Raw genomic sequence first — 17,790 nt, 5'->3', positions numbered from 1 at the left:
TTTTGCATAGGAGTAAGGAGTAGTTTATTGTATTGTATACTGTATTACGCATTCACTGGTTATTTATACTGTGCTGTGTAGCGTTTATAATTCACATGAATAATGTTTTTTCACAGGAGTTCTTTGAAATTGTTTGAGTTATTTTGGGGCAGTTGCTTCCCTGATTGTTCAGTTGGTAAAGAATCTGCCTACAATGCAGGAGACCTGGGTTCGATCCCTGGGTTGGAAAGATCCCCTGGAGAAGGGAAAGGTTACCCACTCTAATATTCTGGCCTGGAGAATTCCATGGACTGTATAGTCCATCAATGGGGTCTCTCAAAGAGTTGGACACGACTGAGCGACTTTTCACTTTCTTTCATTTTCCCTTAACTTTCAGAAATTATATTCCTTTATGATGCATGGTCCTCAGATAAGTATAGAGATCTCACTTTTGCAGGTTTTATCCAAGAATGTAAATGTTAATGAAAAACCAGCACATTTCTTTGTGCTGACCCATTGTGACTGTACTTGTCTTCACTAATTAACTTGCTTGTTTGTTTTTAATCTCAGAGATGTGGTGAATCAGAAGTCTTAGATGAGAAGGAGTCCATTTCCTCAGCCTCCCTCGCTGGATCTAGTTTACCTGTTTTCCAGAATGTTCTTCTAAGGTTTTTAGATACACAGGCCCCCTCGTTGTGTAAGTAAAGATCTTTGCTTCTAGATCTTAAACAAGGGAATTGACCTTTTTTGGGAACTGATCTTTTTTCTCCCTTACCTGTAATCTTATCAATGTACTTTGCACTGAATATGCTGCAAAATATGCACTGAATGTGCTGCATATTTTGCATACAAAATTTTATAGCCTATTTTCAGTGGATACTTTTATGACAGTCTTCAAAGACTTGAACATTTTTGGAGTTTTAATAGTTAAAATAATAGATCAGTTCATTCTCTTGTATTTGATTGATTAATTTTCACTTTCTAGATCTTTCTTACCAGAAGAGCAGCATTAAGGTCCTGTGATGCTCACTACATTTATTGTGATTATGAACTTCTCTTCTTCCCCTGTTTTCTAAGTTTCTGATTTTCTAACTTCTAGTGTTAAAAGGGGGCAAAGATAAAACAGAGATACCTTATAAGCAGGATTCTGATGCAAGGACATGATTTGTGAAGATGGTTGACGGCTTGTCCATGCTCTCTTAGTTGTTCATGTTCCATCATGTTCTTTTTGTGTCTTAATTATTCCACTGCTGGTGGGGGGTGGGGTGTGGAATAAACAACCATCAAGTGGGTGGAAACTTAAAAAATCATTTGTGTAAGCTCAGTTGGCTTACCCTTATTTTGAGGTTTTCATATGCTGAAGTACAGCAGGGAGTATCTTATCTTCACTTCAGTTCAGTTCAGTCACTCAGTCGTGTCCGACTCTTTGCGACCCCATGAACCGTAGCACGCCAGGCCTCCCTGTCCATCATCAACTCCCAGAGTGCACCCAAACCCATGTCTATTGTGTCGGTGATGCCATCCAACCATCTCATCCTCTGTCTTCCCCTTCTCCTCCTGCCCTCAATCTTTCCCAGCATCAGGGTCTTTTCAAATGAGTCATCTCTTCGCATCAGGTGGCCAAAGTATTGGAGTTTCAGCTTCAACATCAGTCCTTCCAATAAACACCCAGGACTGATGTCTTTTAGAATGGACTGGTTGGATCTTCTTGCAGTCCAAGGGACTCCCAAGAGTCTTTTCCAACACCACAGTTCAAAAGCATCAATTCTTTTGCGCTCAGCTTTGTTTATAGTCCAACCGTCACATCCATATATGACTATAGATGATGGTGGAACAACAGAAAAATGGCAAAAAGTGACAGGAAAGGGAGAAAAAGTGTGGGAGGTAGAAAAGGAAAGTATCTATGGAGAAGAGAGAGATAAAGCAGCAGCAAATAGAATTGCTTTGATTCCTCTGAGGAGGACCTCATTTTCAGTTGAGTGACACCTGGGGGTGAGTTTTTTTAGGTTCTTGGTGGCTATCCTAGGGTAAAGGAGAACAAGAACCTCAGCCAAACTGGTGATTGGAATGTAGGAAGCACTGATGAAGCCCGGAGAAAGACAGGAGAGATTCTGGAGAGGAGAAAAGGTGTTGTCACGAATGGCAGTTAGCAGTTGGATGTACCTTGTGTCCTGGGGGAGACAGACACTTGGTCTTTGTTCCCCTCATCCCATCCCCATTCCTTTTCTTGCTTTGGGAAAAAGTTCTTCCTCCTGTGCCTGGCTTGCTCTGGATCCTGTTTATTGCTCTGTAAGGGAGAGCTCTTCTGCTTCTCTGAAGAGTTTACTCTCTCCATTGAGTTTGGAGGTAGATAAGAACAAACCTACAGGGTTAAGATTTAGGGCTTTGAGTTTAGTGTTCCCTGGGTCCATCTGTCATCTTTCTTAGTGTTTGAGTGTGATGGTACTAGGGCCTGAGCTTTGTAGGTTTAGTCTTAGTAGTTAAGTCATTTTTAACCTTATCTCAAAGGTACAGCTACAAAGTTTGAGAGTGTAGTTGCAATATTAAAAGTCATAAGTTAAGTAGCTTACTTATGAATTTTAAAAGATGGCAGAGCTTCATCTTGGGGTCCTTTTTATTGCATTGTTCCTTTTCCTTTTCAGTGGATTCTACTCACTAGGTTTTTTCGAATACCATCTGAATTATGGTTCTGTTGTGAAGTCTCCTTTGAAAAAGTGCACTATTCCCACCCCACCACCCCCCTTCCCCCCAGTATACAGGTGCTCAAAGTAGAACAGACAGTTATGAACCATGAATCATAACAGTTATAAAAATAAAATGTGAGGAGAGTAATCTGGCTTTGATTTTTTTTTCCCCCCTTACCTGAAATTTTGTGTGTTAACGTGATTACTTAAATGGCCATTCATTTGCCAGGGACCACTACCTTTAATTTTGGGACAGTGCCCGGAACACTGGATACTGTTTTGCAGTTACAGTGGGAACAGAACTGGTGTACTGGTTCTGCACTGAAAGCTAGACCCGTGTAGTGAATTTTCCAATGAATCCTTTATTAAAAAAAAAAAATAGAATAGAAAAAATAGAGAAAATTTTAAGCCTCAGTCCTTGTCTTAATTCTTTTTCCCCCCTCCTCAGTCAAGGAAACTGAATTCTTGATGGCCTTTGTCCCCTCACAGCGGATCCAAATAGCGAATGTGAGAAGGTGGAGTTTGTCAACCTGGTGCTGCTCTTCTGTGAGTTCATCCGGCATGACGTCTTCTCCCACGATGCCTACATGTGCACCCTCATCTCTCGGGGAGACCTGTCTGTCACCGCCTCCACGCGACCGCGGTCGCCAGCAGGAGAGAATACGGATGAGCATTATCCAAAGGACCACGACATGAAAATGGAGGTACGGTCCTGGGAGAGGGCCAGCCCTTGGACCTGAACTGTGCTGGGAGTCACTTTCAGAAGGGCTACACGCTGGTGGAAGGGTGATGGCTTTTCAGTTGTAGTCTCTAGTTTCAAAGCTCATTTATCGCTGCTTCTCACTGACATGAAAAAGTTTGGACTATAATTTACATCTTCTAGAATTGTCTTTTGGGTATGCTAATACTGAAAAGATTCGACAGGCCATCACATTTTTCACTGAATTGGAATTGTGTGCTTCCAATTTTATGTATTTCTAATCTCCAGTTTTACTTTAATGTTTAGCCTCAAATTTGGACTTGTTTTGTTCCTGACGTCATGACTGTTTTTATTCTAAGTAGCATCTTTCCCCCAATGTCTCATTACCTATATTGCTCTTTGATACTTATATTGCTCTTTTATACGTATGTTTTAGTCATAACACATCATATTTTCATTTCAATTAATTACAAATTTAATCTGTCTTTCAAGTGTAGAATTGCTCTTTTCAGCAAATTACTTTATGCTGTGAGTATGACTTTATCATTTTCTGCCAATTTTCTGATATTTTGGGCATTGTTCCAGATACTTTTGGGACTTTTCAAGGCCAAAAACATGAAGTTGGTGATGGGAAATAATAGAAAATTGTTAGAAATTATGATAGTTTCTGAAAAATAAAGCCTCATATCGGTCCTGTGAGTTTCAGCATATGCTGTTATGATATTTTACAATAATGGCTATCTTTGTAATTTAAAAACGTGCCTTTAGAATTGCACATGTGAATTTATAGTTTATACTCTTAAAGATTTTTGAAAATTACTTGTTTATTATGAATACTTTTGTTTCTAAATTTGTCCACAGTAAAAAAGTTAGAGTAAAACATAAAATTAGTTTACCTGTTTATGCTTTTTCTATGTTTCTCTGTCTCTCTCTCTTTTGTTTCCTGCTTTTGAACATCAAGGTATCTTGTATGTTAAATATCCTTAGATTTTTCTTACTAAGGCAAGTTGGTGAGCATGTGACTGGGAATAGCCCCGAGAAGGAAATTATGGTCAGTTTGTTTTTAATCAGGAAGTTTGTGCAATTTTTTCTTGAAATAGCGCAGAAGTTAAATCTTTTTTATCATGAGGATGAAGAACGTGCTTTGTAAAGCAGTGTGTATCTTAACTTCCTTTTCTTTTATTGAGGAAAAACACACTGAGGGGAAAAGAGACATAAGATGACTGATGTCACTGTCATGTTTCAGCTTCAGCTTAATGAACTACAAAATTTACAATGTGACTTTCTTTCTCTGGCAATTATCAGGAACAGACTATTATGGCGCATATGGGCATTGACTCAGGAACTACTAATATTTTTGATGAAGTAGACAAGAATGACTTTAAAACTGACTTTGGTTCGGAATTTCCAGTAGGTTCAACCTTCCAATTCTTATTGACCATGAACCCCTCCTCCCCCACCTCTATCCCCTGCTGTCTCCTCCTCCTGCCCCTTGCCTTGTGTACTGGCATGACCCCTGTACTTGTGATGCAAATGTCTTTCTCTGGAATGAATTCCACCCCAGGCCACAGTTCATCATCTCATGCAGCTGCCTCATTTCAGTTCATCCTCAGTTTTGGCTGCATTGCCTCCTCCTGGTTGACCGTGACTCCTTTGTTTAGACATCATTATCTCTCAGGAATCCATGAATATCATTTTATCAGGACAGGCCATGTTGATTTGCTGGATGTGTGTTCAACTTCTAAATAACAGCTTTCCTGGCTCAGGACTTGTACATTCTTCTACTTTATCTTGGTATAATTACGTGTTCTTCCTCAGGGATCTCAGTGTGTAACTAACTCTATGAAAACACATGTTGGTTGGGGTACAGACTAAAACCTTTGTGTCTGTTGTCCATGAGCTTTATAAGTGAATTATTCCTTTATATATGTTTTTGTAGGAAATGTAGCCCTATGAGGAAGACACTTAGTTATCAGTCTAATTTCGTCTCTGGTCCTCTGGGAAATGGAGCTGTGCACGCGTCTTACCTGTGTGTGTGGTTGCCAGTTTCTCATCTTTGGAACGGGAGATGATGCTCTTTATCTGAACATAAAATTTGTGGAAATTAACACAGTTCCTTATTTTGCTAATGGTTAAATAAGGAAAAGATATGGTATGAGTGTCTTGTGTTGTTTGAAGTTGTGTGCTTTGGTTTTGCTCTTTCATTTACAGTCTCCAACATTTGTTTTACATGACTTAGATTTTTTCTCCCATGCCTGGAGAGTCCTGTGAGAATGCCAACCCTTCTCTGGGCAGAAGAATGTCAGTTAATGGTGAGAAGCTGTTGAAGAGAGAAAAACCAAGGGAGTTGATTTTTCCATCTAATTATGACCTCCTACGACACCTGCAGTATGCAACCCATTTTCCCATACCTCTGGTAAGTCGCTTGTCAGTTGGCAAGCTGATCATTTCATTGTAGGGTCATTTATTATTCAACTGCTTGCCTGAGTACTACACATGAAAGAGGTGAGTGTTTTGTATTCACTACCTGCTTTTGTTTGTTATGGTTCTTATCATGTAGCTTATGTGCTCGTGTAGTCTACATTTGTGGTGTCGTACTACTGACATTTAGCAAAATTTTCCATATTAGTATACTTGTACTAAGAGCATCTGAGTCACTGCAAATTATATCTGTATGTATTTTCCTACTTCGATTTGAAACTCATTTACTACGTAGCTTTTATCTGCACTGTATTGTGGTAGGTACTTTTGGCATTATACAGATGAGTAAGAACTTTTGAGCACAGAAAAGATGAAAAAGATAGGGAGACAAATGTCTATAAAATGACAAGCACCATAATAAGTGAAATAACTTGAGTAAAAACCCAAGTGACCACTGAAAAGTGAACCGTTTGACATTCCCAGAGCTCTTCTGCTACTCTGAAAGAATAAAGATGGGAGGAGGGGAAAACCTCTGGTTGAAAAATTGGCTCATGCTTCATAGAAGAGGTCATATATGTGATAGACTTGGATTTCCACTTGTTGACTGTAAGAACTGGATATCGATAGCACATGGGAAATAGTTGCTGGGAAATTTAGTGTTTGAGTCATAACAAGTGATGTGCTTTATTCTGAAGGGAAACAAGATTAGTTTTCTGATACATGTAATGCAAATTGGGCCAAAATTTATAGAAAAATTTTTTAAAATTCTTAGGTTCACTATCCTTTTTCGTGGAATTTTAACTTATTTCAGTGAGTCATTTTTTTTATATAAGACTATTATTACTACTATTTTTAAAAAAAATGTAATTGTGAGGTGCATATTATATTATTTCCTAGACACCTTTGTGGAGTTTTGATCTCTAGGCTAAATAGTTTCTTAAATTTTTTTATTTTCTGGTTATTTTTGAACATCCTCTGAAATGACTTTTGAAATCACTACACCCATATATTTTTTTTTCTTGTTACAATTAAGAATCCCTTGTTAATTATCCTATGTCTAGGACTATATTGAAAGTAACTAAAATTCTTTCTTTTTCATCACTGGTTGAATATACCAATATTTTTCATCTGTTACCTGTGGGCATCACTCATTTTCTACATATTGGAACAACTTCACAGTGTATTTAGAGCAGCAGAAACAGCTTGATATTTTAGAGATATATCTTGAAGAATTCATGGGTGAACTATCATGATGTCTGATTTGTTTTAAAATAGTCAAGATTCCATATTAAAGTCTAGAGTTGAGTTAATATTAATGTGCTGGTGTTACTGTCCTGGTTTTGACAAATACATCATGGTATGTAAGGCTTTATCTCTAGGGCAAACTAGATGAAGAAGATACGGGAACTGTCTGTACTATCTTTTTACTTTATCTGTAAGTTTTAAATTATCCCAAAATGTGTATTTGGAAGAAATAGGGGAAAGGAAGGAGATACGGCAGAAACTTGAAAACGGTTCAGACTGGTTGAGGGTTCTGTGCTCTTCTCTTGGGTGAGCGGCGCTTTGCAGGTCTCCCTGTGTGTGGGGGTATGAGAGCAGGGGGCTGCGCGAGCGTGTGCTTCTTTCTTCTGTCATTTACGTGAATTCGTGTGACCTGTGGTGGTGACACAGCTGTTCCCAGCACTTAAATTCTCAAGACTGTCCTCTTCCTTGGAGGAAAGAGTGTGAACGATTTCCAGGGACTAAGTCTCCTGATGGATAATGACAGAATTCAGCTGCGATGCGAAATCATAAAAGAACTGCTAGAAATTTGACATTATAGGATAGAATTTTTTAATAGCCTTCTATTACCAGTTGTCTAGAAGTGCCTTTTTTGTCAGTGTAATTTAGACTAAACCATCAGAAAAGGGGAAATAAAAGCGTATGCTAGTAAAACTGTGCCATTGTGGATGCTATAGTGAGTCTGACTCGCCTATTATGCACATGAGGAGAATACAAGAATATGATTTAAAAATAAAAAGTTTGTTTTTTACCGCCCCCACCCCCACTTTGTCTTTAAAATGTGGCTCTAGTGAGTGAAGGCCAAGGAGAGAAGACTAAAAGGCACCTTGACTAAAAGATTCAGAAAAGTAAGCTAGTTTCATATATGCTCTTGTATGAATGATGTCTTCATCTGCTCATCAGTAAGACTATGCTCTCAGTGGGCCACCAAGCCCAGGTTCTAGTGTCCAGGCATTCAACCAGCCTCTGCCACAAAATTTGGGGTCATTTAGACCCTATCTGTGTCAGACATGTGATACCGACAGGGCTTCCTGTCATTACCACTAGCCAGCTGGGGTTGCTGCAGTGCCTACCATGTTAGAGCTGTAACGGGCACTTTTTTGGGTGCATTTTCTCATTTACTATTCTCCTCAGACTGTACATCCTCAGAGAATGTGTAGTAGAGCTGTGGGCAGGAGTTGTCCAAGGTTCAGCTGTCAGAAAATAGTTCTCAGCACAGAGCTAAAAAATGAGTCTGGAATTCAAACTTGTTACTTTCCAGGAACACCATTTCTTTTTCCTTCCTTCCTTCCTTCTTTTCTTCCCTCTTTCCTTATTTTTCTGTCTTTCTCTCTCCCTTTATTGCCTCCTCCCCTCCCTCCTATCCTTTGAGATCATTTATTTTTATTGAGGTAATGTTGATTTATAACATTAGAGATGTTTCACGTGTAAACATTTTATTTCTACTGCGGTATCCCCCGCAGCGTGCTCACCACCCAAACTGAGTTTCCCTTTGTCGCCACCAGCCGATCCCCATTGCCCATGTCATCCTTCTCAGCCCTTCTCCTCTGGCGACCACTACTCTGTTCTCTGTGTCTATGTGTTTGTTTTTGCTCAAACAACACCATTTCTTAATAATTGCATTACTGATGGTTTTGATATGGGCTTTTATAATTGAAGCGAAAACAATACAAGTCTTGTATATGCTTATCTTAATTTTTTAGTCTTCCTTCCCTAAATAAGTCTTCATTTAATACCATCTACTGAATCCTTTCTGCTTTACTCGCATTTGAGAGAATTTGATCAATGGCTTGTGACCCTCAGAGTGGAGTCACGCATACATTACATGGCTGGCCCCCCATGGGGTCAAGCTCATCTTTAGGACCTGGGGGGCACACTTCAGCTAAGCTCATGCTGCGTTTCTTTCTAATAAGTCCTTGCAATGTGGAGCTGACGTGTCTATTTCAAGACTATTTGACTGGTGCTAGTTTTCCATACCTTTGATGTGAGTTCCAAAACAGTGGTTTTAGCAGTTAGTATAACTCAATGACCCCCCACTTGAAGATGTTATGGGGTATGTTCTTTACTGCTACAAAATAAAAATAAGAAATCACTGGATTTGTCATTACTAACAGTAGAACAATCTTTATTTATAACCTATAGTTAAAATATAAGGATATCCTATAGTACGTTCAAAAACCATGTTTTTCCGAGCCTTTTTATAAGTAAAAAATTGTAAGCTATTGTGGTAGGACACACTGCTGCTGCTGCTGCTAAGTCGCTTCAGTCGTATCCGACTCTGTGCGACACCATAGACGGCAGCCCACCAGGCTCCCCCGTCCCTGGGATTCTCCAGGCAAGAACACTGGAGTGGGTTGCCATTTCCTTCTCCAATGCATGAAAGAGAAAAGTGAAGGTGAAGTCGCTCAGTCGTGTCCGACTCTTAGCGACCCCATGGACTCCTCTGCCCATGGAATTTTCCAGGCAAGAGTACTGGAGTGGGGTGCCATTGCCTTCTCCGAGGACACACTTAGATGTTAAAAATTGGAGCATTGAGCCAAAAAGTTACTGTTTTTAAGTGATGGATTAAAAATCAATCAGGCTCAGGTGGTTTCAGGTAAGAAATCACCTGCCCTTTTTTTTTTTTAAAGTGATCTAAAGGGCTTTAAACTGTGTTGCTAAAGGGCTTTCTGGCAACTCACATAGAGAGTATTTTGCATATTTCTATCAGAAGTCAGCTCCAGGTCTTTAAATGAATACCTAATGAATATTTCAGACTCTGTGTCATAGAACTCATTTAGGTTTTAAGGATATTGCAGGGTTTATATTGGTTCAACAAGACTTTTTAGTTTTTTGTTTTTTTTTTTTGTACAAACATTTGTATTAAGGAGCATCAACAACCACAAGAGTACAGTTGGGCTTGTGTTCAGAAACAGTTTCTCAGTAAACCAAACCGCATTTGCCCTCTGCCTGTATTTTTACTTACGGAGGCTCTTTTTCCCCTCCTTCCCAGGAGTTTGTACACTTAATTGTCTAGTGAGGCAAGAAATTATAGCATGCAAAAAAAATCCTGTATTTTATGCATTGTTTTCAGACCTTGGTTTTTCTTTTTGAGCCTTGGACTCCTTATGGGAAGCAAATGTCTCAGTGATCTTTAATCGGAAAGCTTTTGAGAGATGATAGTACAGGATTGGATCGAAACACAGGTTGGACACAGCCAGGAGCAGTGTGGCCTCTTTTGCTTTGAAAAGTGAAATCCTGGTGGAACAGTCAGATATGACCTCTGTCTGGCTGAGGGTGTATGGGATTCGGACAATGTGATAAGGAACAAAACATATGATGTAGCCTGTAGTCACCAAAAGTATACTGATGAGAGCTCTCTTCACGTTTGGATAATTTTCATTATCTTTGTTTCTGTAGAGTTGTCGAATTACAAGGCAGTTAGATATTAAGATGATGGCTGAGAAATTGAAGAATATTGCTATACTTATGAAATTTGTCAGCAAATGCCAGTTTCTTCCAAACTCACTTTTGAATTCCATGCAGCCCACGTTGGGCTTTTCTTTGATGTCTTTGATGGGAATGATCATGTTTGGCACCATTATAAGAAGGACCATTAGCCACACAACAGCTGATATCATTTTAGCAAACCCAGGTTCTTGTATTCGATAAATCTTGCAGCTGTATGTCAACTGAAGACAGCGATCAATGCTAACGAATGCTAAGAAGATTATTGATAAGTACATATTAATGTAGATGAGGCAGGCTGTCACTTGGCAGTGGAATATCCTCAGCTTCCAGGGTGCGACACCCAAGTCAACAGTGATTTTCACTGGTAATGCCAGAGTGAGCAGGAAATCAGCTGTAAGCAAATTAATTAAGTATATGCTCACACACCTGTGATTTGTGTTTTTCTGTATGAAAGCCCAGGTTGCAAAACAACTTCCAATAATTCCAATGAGGAAAACTAAATAAAAGAAATATGTGAATGGCTCCAGGTCTCTGTAAACTGGGCAGAAGGTAGAACTGTTGGTCATCTTCAAGGACAGTAGGTATGACCGTCCAGAAAGAACAAAACAAAGACAAAAAGCTCCAAAGAATCTGTTAAAAAAAAAAAAAAAAAGAAAGAAAACGAATGAGAGGGAAGGGAGGTTAGTAATTCAAATTAGAAATTGTTTTCTTCAAACACAATTGCATTCCTGAACCATGGTCGCAATCACTCTGCTTCTTAGAATTTTATTGGTGAAGTTACTTGATGTGTGAATTGGTGGGAACATCTTCGATTACAAGGAAGGAAGCATGGGGTTTCCATGGTCTGATTTTGTGATTTTGGGAAATCCCGTGTAGGTTGCTGCTAGAAGGGATGTTTTTGACTTCACACTTTTGCATCCTGATAGCTTGTTTGTAACCAGTTGGGTTGGAAGTTAGTTTGTAGAGGAGATAAGTGAACTGAATTTCTGAGAAATAGAGGAAACAAAAGGTTTGGTTGTGGCTGAGCCTGAATTGCTCTCAATGAGGCTTCCTGGCTTTTGTTTTCATAGGTTTCATGAACTCTTCATGCTGGAGAAACCTAGGTGGAGAGGGGGAGGTGAGAGGGGACAGAAAATTGTACTAAAATCTAAAAGATTTTTATTTAAATAATAGGCCTTTTGTTGTGTAACCTACCAGAACAGTTTTACAATCAGAATTTCATTTCATTTTTCTTTTTTAACAGAAGAAGTTGTAATTAGCATCTGGTCTTTGCCTGATGTTCTGGATTATGATGGTGTAGACCTGTCCTGTCTGGTTTGGTAACCTACAACCACAGATGACCATTAAGCCCTTGAAAAGTGACCAGTCCAAACTGACCTGTGCTGTAAGTGCAAAGTACATACTGGGTCTTAAAAAATATTTAGTATGAAATATTATAACTAGTAGTTACTACTTGCACTATTTTTACAATATTTTACGTTAAATCTTTAAAACCCAGTCTGTACTTTGCACTTACAGCACAAGTCAGTTTGAGCTGGTCACATTTCAAAGGCTTAAGGAGTAAAATTGTGCTATTTTATGCATGTAGTGCAACAGTTAGTAAAATGTGTCATTAATTTTTATATTGAGCATATAGTGAAACGATATTTTTGATACATTAGGTTAAATATATTATTAAAACTAATTTCTCCTGCTTTTGCTTTTTTTAAGTGTAGCTGCAAGATAGTTTTAAAATAGCTTTGTGGTTTGCTTTATATTTCTCTTGAACAGTGCTCGCATAGATATTTCCTTGGTCAAGAAGTTTGACGAAGATTATATTTTAAAGGTTTCTAGGGCAAGGGTATATGATTGTTGGTAACAAGTTCTCAGAAGAGAAGCTCAGTTATATATATAGAAGTATCAAAACATCTAACTTGAGCACTTGAGGGGTTTATTTTTTCTTCTTTCGTTGTGGGTTTCAAGGCAGTCAGGGCCAGGTGTGTAAGTCCTGCCCTTGGAGCCACTGTGATCATCGCTGATAGTGACACAGTCTTGTCATATTCCCTCTGTATCTGGAATATTGGATGATTTATAGCATAAGTTAAAACTAGGCTTCATAAACTCATGCTCTTAGGGCTGTGGCACCATTCTCATGAATATTAAACAATTTCCTTCCTGTGATTTATAGATCAGAAGATTGGTTTTGTGTTTTAGCAAGAAAAAAAATTCATGTGCAGCTTTTAAAAATAGCAACCAGTAACTTTAGGAGTTAAGAAGGCCATTTTTCTGAAACTTCCTTTTAAAAGCATAAAAACTTTAGAAGCTTTTTTGAATCTTAATTCTCTTAATTATTTAATGATCCATTGGGTACATCTTGGGGTGAGACAATATGTAAGTGGATGGATACGGCAGATGTATATAAAGCTTTCTAAATTAAAGGGACATTTAAAGAGTACATGTTTTTCCCATTTCCCTACTTGAGATAGGACTTGAGAGTCCAGGAATAACATCATTCTGTACTAAACTCAGTGATAGTCATCAAACACATTCTTTGTATCTGGTACCATGCCAAATACTTTACATGTACTGATTTAATCTTTTATTATTTCTATTATGTAGATGTTGTCTCCCTTACCTTTTTTAAATTGGAGTATGGAGGTACCTTATAAAACTAAAAATAGAGCTACCATGTGATCCATGAGCCCATATATTGGGTATATACTCTGAGAAAACCATGATTCAAAAAGACCATGCGCCCCAGTGTTGCTGCAGCACTGTTTCCAGTAGCCAGGACGTGGAGCAGCCGACATGTCCACTGACAGATGAGTGGACATATATACAATGGGATATTTCTTGGCTATAAAAAGGAACAAAATTAGGTCATTTGTATCCCTGTTTTATAGATGAGAAAACAGGCACCATGAGGTTGAGTAGCACTTGAGGTTGTATAGCTGGTAAACTACAGAGCCAGGATTCCCAGCCAGCCAGTCTGATCTTAGAAGCCATGTTCAAAACCACTTTGAAACTGTGTCTCAGTAATAATAACAATAATAATGGTGGTTATTGTTATTATTTTGAGTAATAATTTTTATTGGAGTATACTTGATTTACAATGTTGTGCTAATTTTAGTTGTACAGCAAACATATATCGACTCTTTTTTTAGATTTTTTTTTTTAACTTGTGTAAGTCCTTACAGAGTATTGAGTAGGGTTCCCTGTGCTTACAGTAGGTCCTTATTAGTTATCTATTTTATATATAGTACTGTTGCTTGGAAAATCCCATGGATGGAGGAGCCTGGTAGGCTGCAGTCCATGGGGTCGCGAAGAGTTGGACACGACTGAGCAACTTCACTTTCACTTTTGACTTTCATGAATTGGAGAAGGAAATGGCAATCCACTCCAGTGTTCTTGCCTGGAGAATCCCAGGGACGGGGGAGCCTGGTGGGCTGCCGTCTATGGGGTCGCACAGAGTCGGACACGACTGAAGTGACTTAGCAGCAGCAGTGTGTTTATGTCAGTCCCAATCTCCCAGTTTATCCCTCCCCCCGTTACCCTTGGTAACCATAAGTTTGTTTTATACATCTGTGACTCTTTGTGTTTTATAAATAGGTTCATTTGTACCATTATTTTTAGATTCCGCATATAAGTGGTATCATATAATACTTATTTTTATTATAATATCAAACCTTTACTAAGTTCTTTATTTTAGAACTATAAGTCTAAAAATTTTCATGTAAAAGACCAGAAATAAAATATTCATTCTTAATTTTTCCCCGAAATACTAATGAACGACATTTAGGCTCTGTGTGTTTTGATGTTTCATTTTACAATAGATATATTAAAAAAAAATCTCGGTCCTATCTTTTAAGCTTAAACCTTCTTTTCTTTCAGAATTCCTGTTTGTAGTCTCTCCATGTCATCTGCACTGTCTTCCTCCCAACTCTGCAGTTTAGTTGGTGGGACCCCTGCTGTTCTGGGAGCACTTCCTTCCTTCCTTTGTACTTTTTGTTGTGATAGCATTTGGGGCTCATAGGACTGCCAGGGTGCAGGGAACCCTTATTTATAACATTTGGTCCAGTCCCTGGGTTTGAGGACGCTGAGGTCTGGCTCCTGGGTGTTGGCCAGCGTTCCCTGGCTTGTTGGAGCAGACTAGGGTCTCACCTTGTTGATCATTTTCTAGGCTCTCTGCCTGTATCCTTCCCAGCCCCCATTCTGCCTATCCTAAATGCCTAAAGGAAGCCCTTCAGATCTGAAGTCTGTTCTAGGTTTTACTGACATCCTTATGACTTGACTTTTGCTAATAACCATTTATTTATTAACCATTTATTCTGGACATTCTTTTGTTCTCTGGGTCAAAAGCTAGTGTCAGTGTAGATGAACTGTCACCTCCCGCCTTTGCTCATTGTTCCTTTACAGGCTAGGATTTTGGCCTGCTGCTGCTGCTAAGTGGCTTCAGTCGTGTCCTACTCGGTGCGACCCCATAGACAGCAGCCCACTAGGCTCCTCTGTCCCTGGGATTCTCCAGGCAAGAACACTGGAGTGGGTTGCCATTTCCTTCCCCAATGCATGAAAATGAAAAGTGAAAGTGAAGTCGCTTAGTCGTGCCTGACTCTTAGCGACCCCATGGACTGCAGCCTACCAGGCCCCCTGTTCATGGGATTTTCCAGGCAAGAGTACTGGAGTACTGGAGTGGGTTGCCATTGCCTTCTCTGAAGATTTTGGCCTAGGCTCTTGTATTTCGAATGTTACATTATGATCGTAACATATAATGTGTTTCTTTGAGTGCCCTATTGCTCATACAGTAAAGTCTCATTTTATAGATGACTACGTGGTAAAGAGAGGATTAGAGAATTAATTAGTTTTGATCAGTTAGTGTACTGTGTATCTGGAACTGGAGAAGGAAACGGCAACCCACTCCAGTATTCATGCCTGGAAAATCCCATGGACCGAGGAGCCTGGTGGGCCACAATCCATGGGGTCGCAAAGAGTCCGACGACTGAGCGACTTCTGTGTTCTGTGTACCTGTGTATATCTGGAAGTAACCAGCCATGGGTAATTTATTTAAAAATAATTACAATGTAACTATTCACTCAATACTGCTTGAGAGTTATGCAGGGCCTCCCAGTTGTTTTTCTTGAACCTCCAGCTAGCTTGCAATGAAGCCCACACTTCTCATTTAAAATTTTTGGTCATATCAAATATTTAATAGTTGTTAAATTATAATAGCATTCTGGGTTTTCCATCATGAATTTGAAAACTAAGTGCTTAATGAATATATTTTTTTAACCAATTATTAGCCTGTGGACATCTAAAGTGCCCAGGTGTATTCCAGCAAAATCAAGAAGAGATTTCTAGGGTTTCCTTTGTTTTAGAGTGCCCGTTGCTTAGATCCTTCTTTACAGAAGTCACAATGGAATTTTCTAGAAATTACCTATCACAGTGTTTGTAGAGCCCTGTTGTGCCCTGTGGTGAAGAACTACAACATAGCCTTCATCCATCCAGTTTTAAAATCGAGTTACTGACTAGTTCGGCTTACCCATCAGGAAGTAGTATTCAGTGTTGTGTGAATTAAGCTGTCTTTCTTAAAGGGATGGATGAGGTCTTCAGGTAGAAGAAAATTACAGTGTAGTTCACACTGAGAATCTATTTGGAGTTTAATAATTGGTGCCGCCTTCTACAGCAACCTTATTACATGTTGGCATTTTCAGCTCACATGGTTTAAGCACTGAAAATCATAGATTTCCCTGCCACGTAAAGACACTGAATATATTAAGTATTTAGGAAGACATACCTGGAGATGTATTCTCCGTGCTTCAGCGGGCCTTGCTCCAAGTCTTCAGAGAAACATGAGCTGTTTGGCTAGCTTCAGCGGTAGCAGGCCCGCTGTAGGGCTGCCGGCTGCACTAAAAATTTCCTTTCCTTTTTGTGTGGTTTTAAAATGTTGCATATTGACGTAGATGAAACTGTGGTTTGCAAATAGTTTAACTGTGTTTTTTTCTTTTCTTTTTTAAAAAAATATTTTACCTTTATGAAAGCCTCCTCAAGAAGTTCTTTTCAATTTTGTACAAGGTTTCTTCAAGAATTAAGATTTGTTTGTTTTTGTAGAGGAAAGATTTTTATTCATCTGTTGTAATACCTATGGTTTTTTGAAATCACTCAAGCTGTGTTTTTCATCATAATGATTTTAAAGAACGCCAATTTTTGCATCTTGAATGGTGTTATGAGTTAAAGATACCAGGTGTTTAAGCAGAATTTCTTTAGTATATATACTGATACTCATCAGCTTTCAAAATGATAATTTAAAAAATTGTTGCAGTTTTAATACTGCCGTGAGACATCTGCTAACATACAAAAAATATGTGATTTAATAGAGTCTGATATAGTGTATTTTTTTGTCTTCATTTTTTTGTTCATTTAAGAAGAATTTGGAAATACAAGAGGAAAATCATTATGTACAGAGATAATCACGGTTAACATTTTTGCTACATACATTTTCTGGCTCTGTTTTGTTTATTTATTTATTTTAATCAATTACTTAAAACTTTTTTTAGCTGTGCCGGGTCTTTGTTGCTGTGTGCAGGCTTTCTGTAGCTGCGGTGAACGGGGAATATTTTCTAGTTGCCATTCATGGGCTTCTTATTGGGGTGGTTTCTGTTGTGGAGCCGGAGCTCTAGGGTGTGCCAGCTTCAGTAGTTGAGCATGTGGGCTCAGTAGTTGTGGCACACGGGGTTTATTAATTATCTTGTGGCATGTGAAAACTTCCTAAACCAAGGATAGAACCCATGTCCCCTGCACTGGCAGGCGGATTCTTAATCACTGGACTACCAGTGGTGATGGCTGATATATACATTCTAGAATTTTTCTGAGTATGCTCACATAATCTCACATCATCTCACAGAGGATGAAATGGTTTGGATGGCATCACTGACTCAATGGACATCAGTTTGAGCAAACTCGGGGAGATAGCGAAGGACAGAGAAGCCTGGCATGCTGCAGTTCATGGGGTTGCAAAGAGTTGGACACAGCTTAGTGCCTGAACAACAGCATGCCCACATAAAAATGTTACCATGTTGTGCACACTGTTTTATAGTTGGTAATTTTTTTTATTCAAAAATGTATTGGACCTGTTTTTCTAAGTTATGAGAGTAAACCTGCAATGTACTTTTGTCAACTTGGCCACAACGGCATAATGAATTGAGACAGGTACTTAGTAGTTAATAACTTGTATGAAAAGGGACCCTCTGATGTACATGTAAATTAGATAAATGTTTCTTCGTCCTTTGAGGGAGTAAGTTG

At 38.9% G+C, this 17,790-nt stretch overlaps 2 protein-coding genes across 11 annotated transcripts in view; one reads left to right on the top strand and one right to left on the bottom strand.

Annotated features, from left to right (window-relative positions):
- MED12L (mediator complex subunit 12L) overlaps positions 1 to 17,790 on the top strand; it is a 362,689-nt gene that overhangs the window by 109,397 nt on the left and 235,502 nt on the right. For all 10 annotated transcript variants that reach the window (XM_024990948.2, XM_005201810.5, XM_059885773.1 and 7 more), the window contains 3 exons: positions 550 to 676; positions 3,153 to 3,367; positions 5,603 to 5,779. In XM_024990948.2, coding sequence (XP_024846716.1) covers positions 550 to 676; positions 3,153 to 3,367; positions 5,603 to 5,779 — 519 coding nt within the window. The remainder of the gene's footprint in view (positions 1 to 549; positions 677 to 3,152; positions 3,368 to 5,602; positions 5,780 to 17,790) is intronic.
- GPR171 (G protein-coupled receptor 171) lies at positions 9,872 to 16,399 on the bottom strand. The gene is made up of 2 exons (NM_001077002.2): positions 16,286 to 16,399; positions 9,872 to 11,145 (listed from the first exon to the last, which is right to left on the bottom strand). The coding sequence occupies exon 2, from the start codon at positions 11,079 to 11,081 to the stop codon at positions 10,122 to 10,124; it is 960 nt and encodes a 319-aa protein (NP_001070470.1). The 5' UTR covers positions 11,082 to 11,145; positions 16,286 to 16,399; the 3' UTR covers positions 9,872 to 10,121.

This window comes from Bos taurus, chromosome 1, assembly GCF_002263795.3.
Source record: "Bos taurus isolate L1 Dominette 01449 registration number 42190680 breed Hereford chromosome 1, ARS-UCD2.0, whole genome shotgun sequence".
NCBI lineage: Eukaryota > Metazoa > Chordata > Mammalia > Artiodactyla > Bovidae > Bos > Bos taurus.
The sequence above is the reverse complement of the archived record's forward strand: the minus strand, read 5'-3'. Positions and strand labels throughout refer to the sequence as shown.

Bases quoted from the DNA above. Each gene is read 5' to 3' on its own strand.
- GPR171 (NM_001077002.2), bottom strand. From the start codon at position 11,081: ATGACCAACAGTTCTACCTTCTGCCCAGTTTACAGAGACCTGGAGCCA.